General features: G+C 37.4%; 1 protein-coding gene across 1 annotated transcript in view; it reads right to left on the bottom strand.

The window, feature by feature from the left end:
- PTPRK (protein tyrosine phosphatase receptor type K) overlaps nucleotides 1-20,668 on the bottom strand; it is a 379,785-nt gene that overhangs the window by 70,422 nt on the left and 288,695 nt on the right. The window contains exons 9-11 of the mRNA XM_053938166.1: nucleotides 11,051-11,160; nucleotides 9,666-9,867; nucleotides 6,685-6,790 (exon numbers count right to left, since the gene is read on the bottom strand). Coding sequence (XP_053794141.1) covers nucleotides 6,685-6,790; nucleotides 9,666-9,867; nucleotides 11,051-11,160 — 418 coding nt within the window. The remainder of the gene's footprint in view (nucleotides 1-6,684; nucleotides 6,791-9,665; nucleotides 9,868-11,050; nucleotides 11,161-20,668) is intronic.

The following is a 20,668-nucleotide window of genomic DNA, read 5'->3' as shown; positions in this document are numbered from 1 at the left end:
TTATTATTGCTTTCTTTTAAACCTTTTTTTTTTTTTTTTAAGAAACACAGGAAAAATGTGTTAAACTACAACAGATTAAATTCTTGGCTGATCAGAAGCAATCTGAAGTTAGCATTTTCCTTTGAAACAGTATTAGAGAAAGCTGAGCTTCAAGACCCAACATAATGGCTGCCTCCAGGCTGTGCTTAAAGCACCAATTTGCAGTTGTCATATCATTAGAGACAGAATGTGCTGACAGGCTTCTCCACCTCTTGACCTTGCTGTGGCTTCTATCTTGGCTCAGAGCTATGCAGATCTAAAGTACAAGTGACATGCTGCAATACAAGCACAGATGGACAGAAATCTGTCCATTCCACTGAAATAGACTGCCTCATTCCTTTACAGTTGTCAATGATAAAATGTTATGAATTGCTGAAGCAGAGAGTATTCAGCCCATCAAAACACCAGCTCAACCTCCCAGTACCTCAACAGAGGCTACCTCCAGTAGCCTCTGTTGAAATGAATCATGGCTTGGTCACTTTTCAAAATCACCTGCTCAAAATAGAACAGGTAATTATAATTCTTTTTTCTTTTTTTAGGGGAACTACCTAACTGAAGGGTGTTACCAACTCATTATCAGCTTCCTCTGCTTTTCAGAAGTACAGAATTTACATAGTGAGAGCAGAAGGCAATCCTTCATTTTATAAGAAAAAAAAAGAGGTTTGGGGATTTTAAGGCATGTAGACAAGAAACCTGAAGCTTTTGAATTAAACTGGCAGACTCGTCTGTCTTGGGTTTGTTATAAAGCTTTCTAAACTGAAAAGGTAAAACTGAACCAAGTTCTCAAAGTGTCACTGCATTGCTGCAAGGACTCTGAAAGGCAAAGACAGTCCTCCTCCTTTCAGAATTTGTGCGGCAGCATTAAATTATTTTGTCAATTTTCTCTGCTACTGCTGCCTAGAAAACCCAATAACTGCAGTGGCAGAGATAAAGTATGATACTGGAGAATGGAAGAAAGAGGAGAAGAAATAAAATGGGAAATTAGTTTCACATCTTTCTTACGCTGAAAGAAGATGTTAGCATCCCCTTTTCCTAGCATGTAAAAATTAAGCAGGAATGCCTCTTTCTTCCATTTCAATGTACCCAAGAAGAATATAGAAAGTCATGTCAGTTTTGAAAGTCTAGGTAGAAAGAAGACTGTATTAAAAAAAAAAAGTTAGACCTGGGGATATTTACTTCTTATAAACTGACCATGAACTGAGCTCAGTTATACACCACCTTCTGTGGTAAACTCTATGTATTAACCATCTCCAGTTAATGGGGACTGTACCAACAAATCACCCACACAAAACCCCAGTATACCCAGCATGTTTCCTTATGCCTCAAAATAAATGTACTAGCAAAAAACCCCAAAAGCACTGATATTTTAAAAACTTGACAGGATGAAAAATATTTTTAAAATTTTTATTTATAATGTCCCAAGCTAAGAAATGACTACTGGCATTCATTTCCTCCCTGGCCTGGCCCTCGACCCAGGCAGGGTAAAAACACTGTTTCAGAATCGGGCAGACAACCAGCTGGAGAGCCCTGGGACACAAACACCATGTCTCTGCTGCCTGAATTCTGCAGTCTTCTCTCATCAGCTGCCAGTGGTCTGGGACAGACACAAATTCTGCTCTCAGAAGTGACAGAAGAGCAGGAAACTTGTCTGTGACACCCTGGGAGCTTCAAAGGAGAAAGACAGCAGGGACAGAGGAAGGACAATGCAATTCCTGCACGTGACGGATGCAACAGTCCCCCTGGAACAGCCTGGTTTGTCATACAGCTCCGAAAATGAGATGCATCACAGCTACCAAATCAGCCCCTCCTTCCCCCTCCATTTTATAGAATAATGGATAAATGGGGTACCTTAAGGCACATCTCCTTTTTAAGGGTCAGGTCTCTTTGGAGACCAAAACAAAAAATCAAAGATGAAAGGCATGAGAATCAAACCACCTCTTTATATAGCACTCTTTAAAAGAAGACTGATTTTTGAATGGGATATAAAAGGTATGGCAAAATTTTAAGCATGAGACCACAATAAAATGTGAAGGTTCTGAAAAACTTTCAAATAAATAAATTTCTATAAAATATATTCCAAAAATGCTTTTTGGACCCCTACATATGAAAAGCTACAAAACATGGAAAATAATACATAGATATACATATTGTAGTCATCTACACTTACACAATAGAAAAAATAGCAAATGACAGAAACTGTTTTAAGTCTCCAACAAAGCTTTATTTTTATTTTTTTTAATGTAGTTCCACTAAGTACATTTAAATATAAGATTTGCCTATCCTCTTTAGATACGTGATCTGGCAGTATTTTTCATGCAGCATTATTGGCTAACAAGACATGAAGGAATACAGTCATTTACCTCTGGGCCCCTTGTAATACCATCTGTTTAAAGCCATTTACAAAACACTGCAGTGGCTCCAGAACAGCACTGTTACTCCATGTGCACACAACAATGTTTGGAAAGGACACCCTGCTGTAACATGTAACGAAACAAGTCAAAGCTAAATTTGCAACTTGAAAAGTGGGGTGTTCACTGGCTGCAAATGTGTTTTGATATCAGGTATTAGTGAAAATTTAACTATGTACTTTGCTTAACCCTGTGTCCTCACATATAATTAGTCCTAGCTTCAATAATCGTAGGTTTTCTATACTTTTTTTTTTTTTTTTTTTTTTTTTTTTGTGCTGGTGAGAATTCAGTTTACAGAGAGAGCTTTTTTTGTGACAGGAGCTGAGGGAATTCTTACAATAGCATTTTCCCCTGGCCTTTCCATACAGCAAAGATTAAAATAGGGAAATAAAGAGAGAGGAGTGGAAAGCTTAGATGACTATTCCTTCTTCTTGATGACTAAAATAAAATTTGAGCTATTCTGAAGAGTAATAAAAATTTCAGAACCTGCTACATAAGTCATCAGGATCATAAAGGCCAAACAGTTGTCTGAGACAGCCAGGTAAACCAGAGAAATTTTGAAGATAGAGCAGCTGAAGACCTCCTCAGCTGAAATTTTCCATGGAGAAATTATTTCTCATGACAAAACCTTTTTTTGTTAATTTAAGAAAACCTGTACAGTACCTCGCTATTGACCAAGATAATTGCAAACAGGTGAAGGAGGTCTCTGAGAACATCTTCTTTTTTATCCCTGCCTAAAAATTCAGGCTCCCAAAGATATATGGCAGTGGTGAATGTTGTTCGTACTTTAGCCCTATTCTGACTAGACTTTAAATACCTGCTAGACATTTCTTTCTATGTGTCTAGTGGAGATACATCTTCCTCTCCTTTGACAAGCACCAGACTGACTGACGAGCCCAAGTTTCAGTCCCAGCTCTTGGAATTCTAATCGACAGTGATTGTTTTAGTTGCCTTCTGCCATGGTGCCCTTAATTAATCTTGCTGCAAAATGAAACCAACCTAATTCACCTAAAGGAAGTACAAAAAAAGCACTTTAACAATCAAATAAAATAAATTTAATCATTAAAAATTTACTCTGATTCTGATGTACACTCTTTGTAATCCTCATCTGCAGTAGGATTTGAAAACAAAAAATTGTTTTTCTAGTACTCAGTTAGGAACCTTCAGGAAGAACTACAGCAACAAATCACATCTTCAAATGAATCACCGAAGCACCATTGATTCTACTGACTGGAATCTCATCCACAAGATTGATGGTGAAACTATACGTGCTTCAAAGTGAGCCTGAGCCATCCAGCTTTGTCTCCCTTTGCATTTCTAGTTTGTAATTTTGTTTTAAAACTCCAGGAGGCCATAAAGAATGCTAGGGATTGCACAATAAAATCTGACAGTGAAGGTATGATCAGAGTCATGTTAAAACTGTGACAACTAGGGCAGACAGGCAGTGTCTTAAAGAAATACAGCACATAGATTATATTTAAGATAAGGAACATCTACTTGCTGAGGGGCTCAGTTTCACACCTGAGGGGCTGTGTTGATGGGGAGGCTCTGATGGAAATCTGATCATACCATAAATCCATTTGTAAAAGCAAAAGAGTATCAGACTAAATTTTTCCTTACCCTATTTTTTTTCCTTTTCCTGTTGTTTTAATTTTTTTAACATGAATCTATTGATATTAAATGAAATGACCATCTACAGCTACAGAGACTACAGGACTTGGTAGAAAAAAAAATTTCAAAAAGCCGTCTGTATTCTTCAGGGTCAGGTTAAAGAACAGCATCTGAGTCTCTTCTACTCCATCACAACTGCAGGCACAGTGATCCATTTTTTCCCCACCTACCTAGTAACACTCATTATGGCAGTAATCCAGCTTCTAGAGGAAACAAAACTGCAGTATGGATGGAATGAAGCTTCACTAAAATATATCATAAAGTTTAGCAAAATGAATTGAATCAATTCAGAATTTCAGTGTGCTACATTTATTTCCCTATTAAGAAGCTGCTGAAAAGTACCTGACTGCAATATGCATAGCTTCAGAAAAGGCAATAACATCCTGTCTTCTGCATTCCCCTGGAGAATGCTTCTCATTCCAAGTAAGGAATAAAACACCTGGTTGATTTTAAGAATAAAGCCCAAGTCTCCAGTTATGGTAAAGGACTTATTTCCTTGGCTTCTTGATGTTAGAAACTTGATGTTAGGTTTTAGAAATTAACTCAAGTGGAAAGGGAAGATGACAGAAAGAAAGGAAGAAAGAAGTACGTTTTTTTGAGAACACAGTCAAAGAACAGTTATTACTCTGTGAAACTATCACTATCAAACCGTCTATTAGCATTTAGTACATAGGTCCTTTCTGCCATCTTCATAAGCCACAGTGACAAGCTCATGCCATTGAATTGAGGATGCTGTGAGGAAAACTGACAGAATAAATGTGAGGTTTACTCTGCAGCAAATTCCTCATCTGCAAATACAGAACAGAGAAACCAGAACTTCTTGAGCTAGGGTGAGTAATTTTATAGCCGTATGAGTAATTCTCTAGCCACATCCCATCATGCTACCAGTTCACAAAAGCACCACCCCTCCAGGACAGAAACCCAGGACCCAAGATTGACCTCCTGAAGATGTGTGGTGGGATTAAAGGTGGAAGCCTGCTGCTGTCAGCACAGGAGTGCCCTGGAGCAGCTTCTGTAAAGAAGATGTGCAACACTGCCATCAGTAGATCCCAGTGGTGTCTGGTAGGTGTGCTTTGGGCAAGAATCTGCCTCAGCTCCCTCAGGTGGCCAGACACAAAGCTGAAAGGATGTGGCATGGATTACATGAGGGACAGATATCACATTTCCTAAACAAGGACAGCTTTCATTAGGGCCAGCAGCAGGACATTCGGAAGTCTTTAAAAGCACCGACAAAGGCATATAGTGAAGCAAGTTTAAGCACCTGCAGATTTGGGAGCATTTTCAGACCACAAGTCTGGATTCCATGGTATTAATTAAAAAAAAAAAACAATCCCTATTTTAAGAATCCAAGTCCCGTACTGAAAGCAGCCCTGTTCGCCACAAATCCTAGGTTTGCCCCAGAGCAATTTCTCGGAAATGAATGATACGTGGGATTACAATTTTAAATATAAATGTGTAATCCCCTCCTATAAAGGGGATGAATCTGGATTATCATCTCTGACAGAATATAAATAAATAACTTGATAATATCAATCATAAGAGTGATCATATGATAAACACATAAAAATGCATATAGATATGTGACCCATCCCCCCCAACATTCATGTAAAACATACATTCCTCTTAATGGAAATAGACTTAAGAAACAGTTGATTTTCCTCTGCTTTTAGGGCTTGGACATGTGACTTGGCATCAGCTGAGCCTTGATAGCGGACTTAATGTAACACAAAATGAAATGCATTAGCCCGTGTTTCTCTAAAATGTCACAAGGGTAATAGCATGAAAACCTTCTGATGCTCAGCAGCTAATTAACCCCCAATTAGTCAACCCTGCCCCTGAATATTGCTGATGCAACCACATTTGTAAAATACAAATGGAATCAAATAATATCATAAAATTTTTACACTAACAAGTAGAAGTAAAGAGCAGGATGTGAACTAATCTTTGCAAACAAAATTAAATTATCTCTCAACAGAGAGCAGAAAGGGAAAGACCCCTCAAAGTTAACATAAATGAAACATTTTAATATGATTAGAGGACATGCCAAATAAATTTAATAGCTTGCTACATGATTCCTAGTAAGACACACTCTCAGAAGAAAAAGGTCAAATAGTTTGTATTCATTACTATTATTCTCCCATTTCCCCATAGCTTACAATTTTCCAATCATACACATATGCTATAGAGTAGCTGACTTTGAAGCACTGGAGAGGAAGTGCTATTTTGAAATCTACCTTCTGACACACACCTTTCAGCATCATATTTCAGAGGCACTGTGAGAAAGTAAAATGAAATTATAATGGCTAGAAGGTGGTTCTAGGGACCCTATATCAAAAAGGTCAGGTAGCTGAATGATTCAAGTAGTGACTATCTTTAAAAAAAAAACCTGCCAAACCCAGAATTTTTTAAATTACACATTTATTGGCAAGCTAGGTGTAGGTAAGAAAAAAAATAGTGATGCTAAATGAACATCACTCAGAAATGAACAGTTCTGTATACAGTGACACAACAAATATTCAACTATTTATATATATATATATATATATTTGTTTTGGTTTTTTTTTACCTGATAGGTGCACCTTTGGCCTGTGCAGGTCTCAAGAGTACAGTTATTGTAGTAGCAGTTTCATTGAGAGATGCATCCACTCCTTCATAGTCTGGTAAAGTGGGAGCTGATTAATGTAGAGCAGGGAGGAAAAGGACAAGAAACAAATCAGTGAAAACATTTAGAATTTTTATGAGTTTGTGGCTGCTTGGATATAGAACAAAGCCACAATCTTTATCAACCATGTGAGTATTTTAAAACAGTTTTTCCAGTTAGGCAAAATCTTTTACTACAGCATGAACTCCCATCAAATCATGACACCTCTCAACTTGAAACAGTTTTATTCAAGAAGGACAGAAATAGGGGAAGGAGGTGACTGTCAAGAAACCCTAAACTACAAAAAACCCCACATTTTTGGCCCCAATTTTTCTACCCTGCAAATAACGACAGTCACCATGTAAAAGAATCAGCTTCTACCATCCTCCTTAAACAATTTAAGAACCTTTCATATTTCCTCTTGAAGAGCATGGGAAACAATGCTAATACCAGCCAGTGTGCAGGAAAATTGGACTTATATAGGCATGCATCTGTGGGCTAGAACTGGATCAGGGAATCCATTCCCATGCCCATTCCTATCAATGGACGGCCAAGCTGCTCATTAATCAGCTTCAAAACGACTATGAAAGAACAAAATCAAAGTCAAAACTAGAAGTAGTTCAGGAATTGATTCACTAATGGACTGTCAGACTGTCACGCCTTCATGGCAGCAATATTTGTTGTGGGTGGGATGGCTAGTGTTGGCAATTACTTCAAAATATTAAAAGATTAAAGCAGCTTTAATCTGCTTCCTGTTACAGTCCTCACTGGTAACACTGTTGCTTACTTCAGCCCCAGTGCAAGGAAAGAAACAGGATTTTCTGTGAATCAGAAAATAATAGATTTCTAATAATTAATAATTTTCCATAAATTTGAAAACTATCTGCATGTTTGTAATTTTTTAAAATATGTGGCTGTATCATTATAAAATCATTAATGAAACCTGTATGTGTCAAAATAAACTTTCAAAAAAAGATGTTTCCTAACAGGACATGAATCATTTAAGTCATAATAATTTTACAGTACTATATCAATAGATAGAAGAGCTCTGAAAGATTAAAAGCCTTGCTTTACTAGTCCTAGATCCTAGATGAACACAAAACCTGCTTTTATTTCAGGAAATAATATTTTAATGTTAATTTAATTAACATTTAATGCTAATTTTAAAATTACTGCTTACACCATGTTCACTAGAATCACTTGTAACCACTTGTAAGCTTAGTTGAATGGAATGATTTCAGCCCTCATTAAACTAAAGTTTGCATTTTCTGAAACATGCATTGCGCTGTATTAAGTACCAGCCATGCAGAGTAGAACTAGACAACAGCAGCATAAAGCAAGATAGAAAAAAGAACAGGCTGAAGTTCAGATACAAGGGGTGTCACAGCCTGCCTTTGAGCTTTCCTAGCATTAACCACGTCTTGCCAACTAACAAGATACATACTCTGTCTAGAAAGTTGTGCTATACTAGATTCTGGACAAAATTCCCAAAATTTATATGTGGAAAAAGAGGGCATATCTGAAGAAGCCTGAATTCATTGTAGTCCTAAATAATCCAAATACATTAATGAACGTTTTTTTCTCAAAATACTGAAATATCAGACACGCTAGCAAGATATACACCTCTTTTCTTTCCCTTCTACAAAGAGGTTAGAAGACAAGTATGCAAGTACTACATCACCATAAAATCCGAAAAATTCATGAACTACAATTTGTTGTGAAGAAACACAAGGGCCCTTAAAATAACCTAAATAAAATATCAGACTTCAGAACAATCTAATAGCTACATAAACAGAACAGAACACATAATTTGGGTTTTTTTTTTTTGTGTACTGGTTGGGTTATTTTGAAGGGACAGTGGTATGAGCAGTGCTAGTGCTTATGTGATGGGGTGGAATTCCACAAACTGTTCCAGTTAGCCATGACAACTACAGCATTTCATTTGCTACATAATTCAAGGAGCTCTGCCTTGAATTTTCTCACATTTTGATTTTGTGTGTGTTTTCATGTACTATGAGGAGACTACATGAACAGTTTCCCACAAAAATCATAGGTGCATTCCATTACATTATTAACTTCTCTTTACAGGACAATCTGAGTTTCATTATGACAGATAATGAGGAAAACAGCCTGCTTTGTGTTGTTTAAATTTGTAAATTACTGACTTGTTTGATCTCTGCCAAGCTCTAAAGTTATCATGTCACAAAATCAAGTTTCTCTGAATATAGCATTAACTTATCTTCCACTATCAACTGCATAAGCCACTATCTTATTTTTTGAGAATAACATTGAAATTTAAGAAAATAAACATACCAAAACATATCATTTGACATAACTGTCTTCTAGAGTTTACAGTGCATTATTAAGACAAATAATGTCAAAGTTGGTGCACTGAAGTAAATTAATAAAGGCACAAGGAGGAAGACCTATATGAATCTGGCAAAATAAATTCACACATTTTCCTAACTGCCCTGACCCTGTTACAGCTGTGTGCTGCTAAGTAGTGTCACCTTCAGTAAGTCAGTAATTTTCTGCACCTGACTTTACTAACCTGCAAAACAGATGCAGTTCTTAGTGACCTGTGGAGTGTTGACAGGCCTAATTAATTAAGGTTTACACAGCACTTCAAAATCTTTGGATGAAAGTACTAGATTACATAGAAAAAACAGTTCACAACTACAGCTGAGCAATTTTCACCTCATGTAAGGATTTATCCCTGAATGTATGCTACCCTGTGGTGAGTACACCCAGAAACATTTTTAGTAACATAATTTCCCAACATGGTAGGATTTTTTGTGGGGGTTTTCTTAAGCATTTCCCAATTTCCTGAGTCATACAAAAATATTCAAAAGACATTTCCCCCCTCTCCTTCCCTGTTTTGTCTTTATGCTGTTGCTTGTTTTTACCTGAGATGTTGGTTGTTACATTGATCGTAGTTGCTGGTCCAAACCCTTTGACGGTGCTTGCACGTATGAAGAATTGGTAAGTAGTACCAGGGTGTAGGTGAGAGAAGACGTGGTGTGTGCTGTTCCACAGCTTGGATACTGTCTGTGGAGGTCCTGCCACTGGAACTGCGGGATCAAATGACTGTATACTGCTATAGCTGACCTGGGGAAACAACAATTTTTGCAGCAACTCTTAGAAGTTTTGGTGCAAGGGATTTAGGTTAGCTTGGGTGGAAAGGAAACAAAAGACACATGCTCATCCAGCTACCCATTTATCTTGGGGATTCCACAGAAACACATAATCATTTAGGTTGGAGAAGATCCTTAAGATCATTGATTCCAACCATTAACCCAACAATGCCAAGTCCAGCACTAAACCAATGAGGATTTCATGTGTACTGTTGAAGAGTTTGCCTTACTTGAAAGGCTGTGCAGGCACCCTTCATCATTACTGTTGGATGGCACACTCCCTTGCTGGTTATAAAATCACCATCAAACACTTCGAGCAAAACAATTTTATTTCTCTGTAGCCGCTCTCTCAGGGCTAATGTCACTGTTAATCCACTGCATTTTGCATCTGTTTCCAATTAAAATTAAGGAAGCATTTATCTGCTTTAATCCCATTCATCATCTGCTTTTACATAGTTTATGTATGGAAAATTTCACTGTTACGTTCCACTGAGGGGAATTCAGCAAATGGCTGAGTGGGGTTGAGCTGCCCACCTGGTTTAACTCACACTATTTAGTGAATTTAGTCTACATTAAATAAATAAATAAACAAACAGATCTTTAAGGGGTTTTGTTTGATTTGTTGGTTTGCCTTCCTATAATTCACTAATACACAAAAATACATCTTTTGTTCCTTTAAAAGAGGAGTGCTGGAAAGTGTGATGTTTGTTGCTCAAATCAGGTTGTGTTACCTGCTAACCTCCTGTGGAGGTCCTCAGAAGGCTCATAAAGTAAATATACTTTAAACAGAATTTATATGGAGGTTATCTAAAAATCTAACAAAGCTAAAAAAACCATTGCTCCAAATTTATTAACCATCTTACTCTCCATATAACCTTTTCTTCCAATGAAGAAAATTCTGCAGATCATGGCTATCATGGCTTTGGAATGGTGTCTAGTAAAAACAAAATATTTTTAAGATACTTGACAGGGATGGACAGTCATATGCACCACGATTACAAATTTTGAGCATCTAACCACTGCAGAAAATTGTGTATTCAGTAAATGAAAGGAAAATACTATTGAATAGCTGCTTAAAGAGTATAAACACTATCAGCCACCTCTCTTGATGCACCCCCCTAGCCCCATCCTATGCTTCTTAGGTGTTTAATGATTACCTCATACTGAGTAATGATGCCATTTGGATCCACAGGTTCCTTCCAGTTGAGGAAGATCTTATCTTCAAAAGGAGTTCCTTTCACTGATTTAGCAGGTATAGGGCCTGGCACTACAAACAAAATGGAAGTTTTAAAAATAGGAAATTCAAGAGACAGAAAATCTAAAGAGATGACAGAACATCCTATTAAAACCAAAAGTGAGCACGGGTCTATTTTTATTAATATTCATTTGCATGCAAAAGGCAAGGGTAGAGTGTGTGAAAAAGCACTTCAAAGTATATTTTGTCATTTGCAGTGCAGAGACAGCATGAAGTTGAAACATTAACATTATCCCCACATATGGTTTTCAAAACTCCATGCAAAGTCAAATTGTCTCATAGTATAGCCAGGGGAAACAGTTCAAGCTAGATTACAACTTCAGGGAACATCACTGAACTCTGTAATAAGCGTATCTTAGGACAAGGACTACACGGTTCTAAAATTCTTTTAAATGGAAAAAAATCAAAGGCAAGGAAAAGCTTCTGTTACACAGCTTCTTCCAAAGGAGAGAAATTCTTACAAAATAGTTCTCAATAACATCTTCTTATGATTTATTGTTTTAAAAGAAGTCCTCATTTAAAAGAGAGGTTGAACATGGAGAAACACACCAGCTCAGCTGCCATTTCTTTCAGCCTTTGACCTCCTCACGTGCAGAAGGATCAAGACTGCTTACTTCAAATCTTTCCAATAAGAGATGTTCTCAAAGCTTTGAACTGAACAACACCAAGATGACCCTACTTTCTTATTTGAAACTGAACCAATATCCCTGGTGTAATAACAAGTCTGAAATGTCACCTCAGGCCTCTTTGCCCAAGTGATTCACAGCACCTGGTAATCCCATCAAGACTGGGCAAAAGCATTTCACTATCTCCCATTACAGCTTACAAGATATTTTTGCCTACGCATACAATTCCTTTTTATCAGAGAAGCTCACCTAGATTTGAACACACACATGCTGAAAGAAGGGGGTAAGCATAAGGGACTGCCTGGAGAAACTCTGAACCCAATGAAACACCTTCCCCCATCAAAGAGACAAGGTTGTTCAAATTTGCAGTCTTTCGATCTAAAATGTAATTTCTATTTAATATATTGACATATATTTCTGTGTCCTTCTAATAAGCCTATTTTCTTCAATGCAACTTTCAGTGAGCCTTATGCATGACACTCCTTGGATATTCATTATTAAAGCAGACTGAAGTTTTACAAAGAGCAAAAATAAATTAAAATCCAGTGGATCAAAGGAAGCGCCAGGTGCTGTGCTAGCAGCAGAAAAGAGTGAGTGGTCTCTCATATCAGTGAAATTTATTTCAGTCTACATGCAAACTATAAATGATGATCTGACCCTCGGTATGAGCAACATAACTTGGCACATTAATAATAAATTCAGGTAGTCAAAAAAGCCCAGAAATAGGTGAGATCTTTGCAGAACACATTCTGTTCAGAACTGTCATAAGAAGGCTTAGGAGAAGTTAACTAAAATCACAGACTGGTGCTTTTCTTCAGGGTCCCAGGACATACCAGGCAGTGGATGAAGGCTGACATGCAGTGACAGCCCCTCTGTGCTGTTTGTGTCATTGAGAGACTTCCTGTAGGCAAAGTTTCATTTTTCACGTGAATGCCCTACAGTATTTCCTTACATCTCAAAAGAGGTATGAATGTACCCTGCTGCACATGATATTTTCCTTGGGAGATGCATGCACGATTTTTTGTGTGTGCATGTACATCTGTGTTTGGGAAAGAACACAGGTACGCATCAGGGCATGTACACAGTGTATGAAATTTGACATTAAACCACATCAAAGTATGTGAGGTAAAAAGAAAACAGACATGATTGCTCAAAAACATGCAAAATACTTTTTGTGTGGTGCTTAAAAAAAGAAATGTTTCATATTCAGTTGAAAATGGGTGTAGGGCTCTACACTTGATGGTTCCATAAATCCTCCTCCACCTTTGGTTTAAACGCCAAGGTGGGAGAAGCCTCTAGGCTCATCTCATTCCATTACTCTTTTCTTCTCCTACAATACAAAATTTGATGCTTAAGGCAGCAGAAGCAATGTTAAAGTGACTTGAATTATGTGATCCCAGTTAGTTTCATTCTTCTCTCCCCCAGGCATGGGAAGGGTACAAGAACAGAAGCTATCACAGCAATGAGCAGCTTGCTTGGAATCCTGGTTCAAAAAGGTCATAAAGACAAAGAGAGCAAGCATCTAGAGAAAGAGAACAGTAATTCCCACAAACCTCATCCATCGCCACAAATTCATAAAAATTAATGTACAGATTAACTTAAATAATTTGAGAATTCAACGGGAATTAAAACAAAGAAATATATAAAAGTTCAAGTGCCCAGAAAAAGGAATATAAATTAATGTTAGTTTGAAGGAACATTTTGATGGTCTGAAGTTATTTTTTCCTCTCCATTTTGCAGTTCAACTACAATAAAAATATCTTTTAATTGCACTGCTTTACCAAAAGGGTAAAACGAGTGAGGAGAGAGAAAAGCAGGAGCAAGAGAATTTGCTTAAAGAACAGAATATCTTCAGGTTAGTCAAAATAATTCCTTAGCATCCTCATTTGCTCTTTTATTTCTTTGTTATTAGTCATTATTTGTTACAAACAAAAATTTTAAAAAGGCCAAAATTAGTTAAAAATATCTGTAAACAAGCAAAAAAAAAAAAAAAAAAACACCAAAAAAACCCCAAAAAACCCAAAACCAAACCACACCAATAAAAGAACAACAGCAAGGTAACCTGTTGGTAACACTACCCTGAAGACTTGAACTGCATTTCTCCACATAGGCAGCCATTGCTGTCTGTTGTCTGGAACTCCCAGCAAGACTCTAAGGACTTCAGAAATACCTTCATCTTTCCAAAACAGCATTAAGACCCTTCCCTTTTGTAGTGGATTGACCTTGGTTGGATGCTAAGTGCCCACCAAGCTGCTCTCTCACTCCTCTTCCCAGCAGGACAGAGGAGAGAAAATAAGATTGAAAGCAATTAGTGGGCTGAGATAAGGCAGATTACTGACGAGGGGAAAAAAATCCAAAAAAGGAAAAGTTTGCACGTGCATAAGCAAAGGGGAACATTTAATCTCTACTTCCCATCAGTGAGCAGTGTTCAAACCACTTCTCAGGACGCAGGGCTTCAGCATGTGCAGTGGTTGCTCCAGAATGCAATTGTAAAATAAAGAATTCCCCCCATTCCTTCTCTCTCCCTTAGCTTTTACATCTGACCTGACATCACATGGCATGGAATAGCCCTTTGGTTAATTTGTGTCAGCTTGCCTGGCTCTGTCTCTTCCCAGGATCTTGCCCACTCCCAGCCTCTTGCTGGGGGAAAATGCTGGGAGTCAGCACTGACGCAGTGCCAGCCCTGCCCAGCAGCAGCCAGAACGCCGGTGTGTTATCAGCACCTTCCTGGGTACCAATGCAAAGCACAGCACTTGTGAGGGCTGCTGAGGGAAAATGAGCTCCAGCTCAGCCAGACTCAATACACCTTTTTACGATATTTAGCAAGGACTTGGGTCAAAACTAGCCAGGTAAATGTCATCCCTGTGTTGATAATAGTTTTCAGAAAACTCACAAACAGCAGCAAAGGCTTTCTTCAGGCTTGTGTGAGCATTTCCAGAAGCTCCATGACTCACCACAGCACATTTTTGCTGACTTCCCAGCTGCCATTCTTTTCCTACACGAGCTGTGACTCTTTCCTTTGGACTTACAGACAGTTTACACTTAAAACACACAAGACTATTACAAGTGTGTTAAGGTGAAGCATGTTACTTAACATAATTATCTGAATAATTCACAAAATATAAGTAGCTGCTAGAGGAGTAGAACTCAGACCTTTTAGCCTATGCACCCACTCTTGAAAAAGATTCTGGTCTGCTGACCTTGTGAAGTCATCTCTCAGTGACAGTAAACACACTTTCTTTCCCACGCATTATTCTATGCTAAACTTCCAACAAGTCAGGATTTACACTTTTCTGAAGAAGTGAAATAATTTAGGTGGGTTTAACTAGAAGATACTGGGCTATCAGAAGAGATTTTGAATTTAAGCAAAAACAAATCAAAACAAGCAAAACAAAAAACAGAAAAAGTATACAAACATAAAATGCATATATATTAAACAGGAAGATAAATTCCAAGGGAATCTCAGCAAGGTTTTATAGTGCAAACAACACAAGCTCTTCTTTCATGATTTACATGCATCTCCAGAGCTCTTTTAATAAACTATATATTCATATAGTGAATAGCTGATAATCTTTTCTTCTATATGCATGTGAGATTATGGACTTTATAAATACTATGCATAATGAAAGTACAAACCATCAATCTGACATCACACCAATTCATTTTAGACCAATATATTTGCATTAAATTATGTCACACTCACAAATAAATTGTTATTCACAAATAGTGTCACTTAAATGTTGTTCTACATGGACTTAACAGGAAATTTATATTACAATACATTACTTCTGGAAAAACAATGTATTAACTGACACCAACCACTATAAAAATGAATTTATATTGCCTCAGTTTTCCCACTACAAAATAATGAAAGTGCATGTAAACAGAGTATTTTTATTATTATTATTATACTCTGTGAAAGCCATACACAGTATTATTATGCTCTGTGGCAAAAGTTATGTGCAGAAATATGTAGGGTTATATTGGGAAAAAATCCTTTGTTGTAATCAAAAAGGGCAGCATATTAGCAGCAATCTTACAGCCTTTCCCTCAAAGTAGATGCTCATTTTCAGGAGATGGTGACAGTTAATCTCTCCTACTGTTCAAATGTTACCAGAAACTAAAATGGTTCACCTTTCCATTGGCTTTTTCTGAGGGATTTGCCACTTTACTACAGCTGGAGTCTAAGTTTTAAATAAAAGTAAATTTTGTCTATTAGAAAGGAACAACAAAATCAGAACTGCTTTTACTGGTCTTTACCATAAGAGCATTTGCAGAAAAGGTGATGACAAAAATTACTTATTTGGAAATCCCTCAAGTTGGACTATTTGCAGAAAAGAACAAAATACTATTGAATGTTATTGGGAAAAAAAAATTATTTTATATTGACAGTGGTGTACATACTCCACTTCATATTTCCTTTCCAGCCCCAGCCAGCAACTAAGCTCCACCCAGCCAGTTGCTTACTCTTCCCTCAGCAGGTGGATGGGGCATAAAAAAATGAAGAAAATAATAATAAGCGCAATGATAAAGAATTAGAATATATGTAACAAATTCTGTGCATTGTAATTTCTCACCACTCACAGACTGATGCCTAGCTGTTTTCCCAGGTTTCTCCCAGGTTTTTGGCCAGGTTTCTCCCCAGTTTATACACTGAGCCTGATGTTCCATGGTATGGAACGTCACTTTGGCCTATTTAGGTCAGTGTGCTGGCTGCATCCCCTCCCAGCCTCTTGTGCCTTCTCACTATCAGGACATGAGAAGCTAAGAAGTCCTCAACTCAGTATAAAAACTACTTAGGAACAACTAAAATACCAATGTTTTACCAACATCATTCTCATCCTAAATCCAAACCTCAGCACTGTACCAGCTACTAGGGAGAAAATTAACTCTATCCAAGCTGAAGTCAGGACACACATTTAGACAGTATGCAAAGCATTTCACTCTTCCTCTTTTTTTTTGTCTTCTAATTATAACATTTCCTCTTCCTCTGCTGTTCCCCAGAGTGGCAGGCCTGCTGGAGTTCTTCCAGGAGCATGAGCAATGATTGGACAGTCGGTGTCTTAACCCTGCATCATAGCTCTCAATATCTCTGCATGGGGCAGAATGAGCTACAGCCTCCAAAAGATCAGGGAACCTCATTTATGTCCAATGAGCACATGCTTTGCCCCAGACCAAAGCTCTCTTATACTTTAAGCCCCCAAATGGATACTTCTCCTATTCCAAGTGATCCTTTTCAATTAGTTGTTTGCCTACTGTTAGATGACACACTCCCTTACTGGGTATAAAATCACCATCAAAAACTTTGAGCTTCACAATTTGCTTTCTCTGTAGCTGCTCCCTCAGGGCTAATGTCACTACTCCTATTAATCCACTGCCTTTTGCATCTGTTTCCGATTAAAAATTAAGGAAGCATTTAACTGCTTTAATCCCATTCATCCACTGCTTTTACAAAGGGTCCCTCTGAGTTGGCAGCACTCTGGTCAACAGAGTGTTCTTCTTTATATGGCACCAAGAAGGTGTGCACGCTGATGATTCATGCTAAGTGATAAATTCACTGCTGGTTCTTGTACTTTGTCTCAAAGTGCCAAACACTGTCTTTGCCCAGCATGCATGCAGCCCCAGGTTGCATGAACCTTCTTCTACTTCCTTTATCAAATTCTTCTAACAATGTCCGTCTTCTGTACAAGCCAGGAAAAGCAGCGAGTCCCTGTCGTAGCACAGATAATGCCAAGTGCCTGTGTACTCAGAAGAGCTTTCTTCCAAACCTGAGTAGCTGTGTGGTTTCTCCCCAGAGTGAAAGATGTTTTGCTTTTAAAACATGCACAAATTTCCCTGTTATCATCATCTTCTTGCAAAACTTGTTTAACAGTGTCTCATTCAGGGGTTTTATTTTTACATGGAATACAACTTCCTCCAAGTACTAGGATTAATTTCATCTTCCCATGTTAAATAGGAATACTGAAACTACCAACTATTCAGATCTAGCTCTGGTCAAAAGAAAGACTGTTTTCAGACTGTCATGGTATTCCTGGGTTTTGCTATCTTGCAAATTTGGAATTACAAGCTATTAATTTTTTTCTCATTTGTCAGCCATGGCTCCAAAGATCTGAAGCACAGCTTTTGAATCTTACATCATTCTTCTACTGATTGTTGCTTGAGTTAATTCTGTTCCAGGTATCATATGCAACTGAGTTACCACTCTGACAGATCATTTCAGACCATTTCTGAAAGAGCCCCAACCCAGCTGCACAGCTTTACATAAATGTGAGCCTTTGTGACAGACAACCAGAGATCCTCCCTGTCTCACAGAAGAGCCTCATAAAAGTCCAAAGTCCTTTGCTTTTAGAAAATCCTAGAAGTTCAGAAAAGTGTAAAGATCTGGCAGAAGGAAGGAATTGACGTGAAAGATGTAGTGAGATGAAAGGAAAGGTTAAAACACAACAACAATTGAAGAGACAAAAGGGACAGCTTGGAAGCATGAGGAAGTATGACGAAAAACAGAAGATGAGGGCAAAATGGTAGAATGGAAAAGAGACAGGAAAACACGGCGTAGGCATCTCAAACTCCAAGAGTCTATGAAGTTTTTACTTGTTTAGCAGTACCTTGTGAAAAAAAAAAAAACGCAGCATTGGAAAGAATCCCACACTACAGAAAAACTAACATAACATTAATTATCAGTTGTCATCTGGAGTATTCAAAGTTTCTATTTATGAAAAGTATACAACATGAGTGCACAGTTTCAGATAATCATGTCATCAGGGGCTATTTCTAACTAATGTTACTTGCAAAAATGCAGAGCAACACTCTGTTTCCTCTATATTCCTTCTCCAAAATGAATCACTGATAATGCCTCCATGATATAATTAAAATTATGCTTACTCTAGAAACCTGCAAAAACCATGAAGACAATGCACCTTCATCTGACCACACATGAAATGTAGGGCATAGAATCACACACATAATTGGACTTCTCATTTTCTTAGTCTAAGTCCTACTTTAGGTTTCAAACTGTGCTTGTAAATAGTTTCAGATACTTGATCACTCAGACTGGAACTAAATTAGCGTTGTACACATAAGCAGTCAGCTACAGGATTTAGTTTACTATTGCTATGAAAGCTCAAGGAAAGACTCAGGTGTGAACCTCTCAGTATTGTACATTGCCTGCAAGCCCCGAACTTTGAAGTCATGGCACGTAGACTTTCAATCAATCAGTAATATAAAATTAAAATCTCAATTTTTTTCACAGAGTAAAGCTCACAGGAGGCTGTTTTCAGGTCACAAGCATTATTACCACCAGCACAACTAAATATAGATACCTTATAAAATGTATTAGTCCCCCTGTGAAAACAACATCTGCTTCAAACAGTTTACCCTGGCAACTTCTGTTCACTGGGTGAGGCTTCTTTTACACTACACTACTTGTGACACCAAAGCCAACTCATCTCGAGCTTGCTGACAGCACACTGGTGTGTTATCTTGAGACCAAAACTTGCCTTATGTGCGCCATCTTCCAAGAAAATTCCACAACAAAACTGGGAGACAAAGTTTTCACTTGACTCTGCTCTTGACAAGTACTGCCACAGTTACCATCTGCCATCTCCACACATCTAACACACATCTTCCAAAGGCCATTGGAAAACACAACCTTTCTTGAAAACCCAGGTAAAAAGGAAAAGAAATCCATTTTCCATGGACATAACAATATCGCTACCACTCTTTTTAAGTCCAAGGAAAGTAGCAACCATACAGTACGTGTCAATAAGTCTTCATATGAGGCATCTATGTGTCTGTAGTTTTCTACAGCTCCGCATATTCTACCTATATAATATTTTTTTCTTTTTATTGCAACAGTAAATATATTCCTCTTTTATTTCTCATAAAATTGAAAATATATGGAAAAACAGCACTACCAGACTCTAACAGTGACTGTTATATAAAGCTGTATTTCCCATTCATTTATTTTGCAGGCAAGTAAACACACTACTTTTTTCAATTTTACCTTTTTATTTATCTACAGTCTCATGTTAGTCCAAGTATTCTATTTTTGTTACCTATGGAAGTTTCTATTTTCATTTTGTCGTTGTTGGTATTTTCACAAAATGTAAACATAAGAAAAAGAAACAAAAATTGTTTTTGTTATGACATTTTAAATATTAATAGGGAAAAGTATCATTTTTATTTTCATCTTTGATACCAAGATTCATAGCCTAACCTCTGAATGTGTCACCATTAACATGTCTACATCTATTGTTTATTTTTTCACAACTGAGGTAAATTCAACTGTTTTGTTGAAACTTTGTTGAAAGCATTTTAAAGAAGAATCACAGAATATATGGAGTTGGAAAGGACCCATACGGATCACTGAGTTAATTCCCAAGTTGTCAAAATAATACTTTAATTTGATAGGGGGCTTTCTAATAGTTAACAGATACTATATTCTGTGATCTGCAACATAAATTATTGCTCAAATATATTTGCTATAGAGGTTTAAAATATTGAATAGAGTCTTTAAGCATTGAATTCAATATTTAAATATTATTTACAGAATTAACTTTCAAATACTACACCTAATACTGTGAAGAAATCTAACACCACCATGTATTTCTCATCACCTGAATTAACACAGTATTTGAAAGACTGGGAAACTATTCCCCTTTTTCTGGAGAGAGAGAGACACAGAGAGAGATCCTGTTTGATTTGTGCTGCATGGACAGTTTTAGCTACATACATAGGGTAACAGCTATAATACCTTCATAGCTGCCATTTAGGGGCTCATTAGTACATTAATAGAAGAGAACTTCCACCCTTCGTGATAAATATTGTAACACACAAAGTAATTTCCTTCCACCTGCCGAAACTGGACTTGGATATAATTTCAATAAGAACTTTTA

Source organism: Vidua chalybeata, chromosome 3 (assembly GCF_026979565.1).
Source record: "Vidua chalybeata isolate OUT-0048 chromosome 3, bVidCha1 merged haplotype, whole genome shotgun sequence".
Taxonomy (NCBI): Eukaryota; Metazoa; Chordata; class Aves; order Passeriformes; family Viduidae; genus Vidua; species Vidua chalybeata.
Note: the sequence above shows the minus strand (reverse complement) of the source record. Positions and strands in the feature narration are given on the sequence as shown.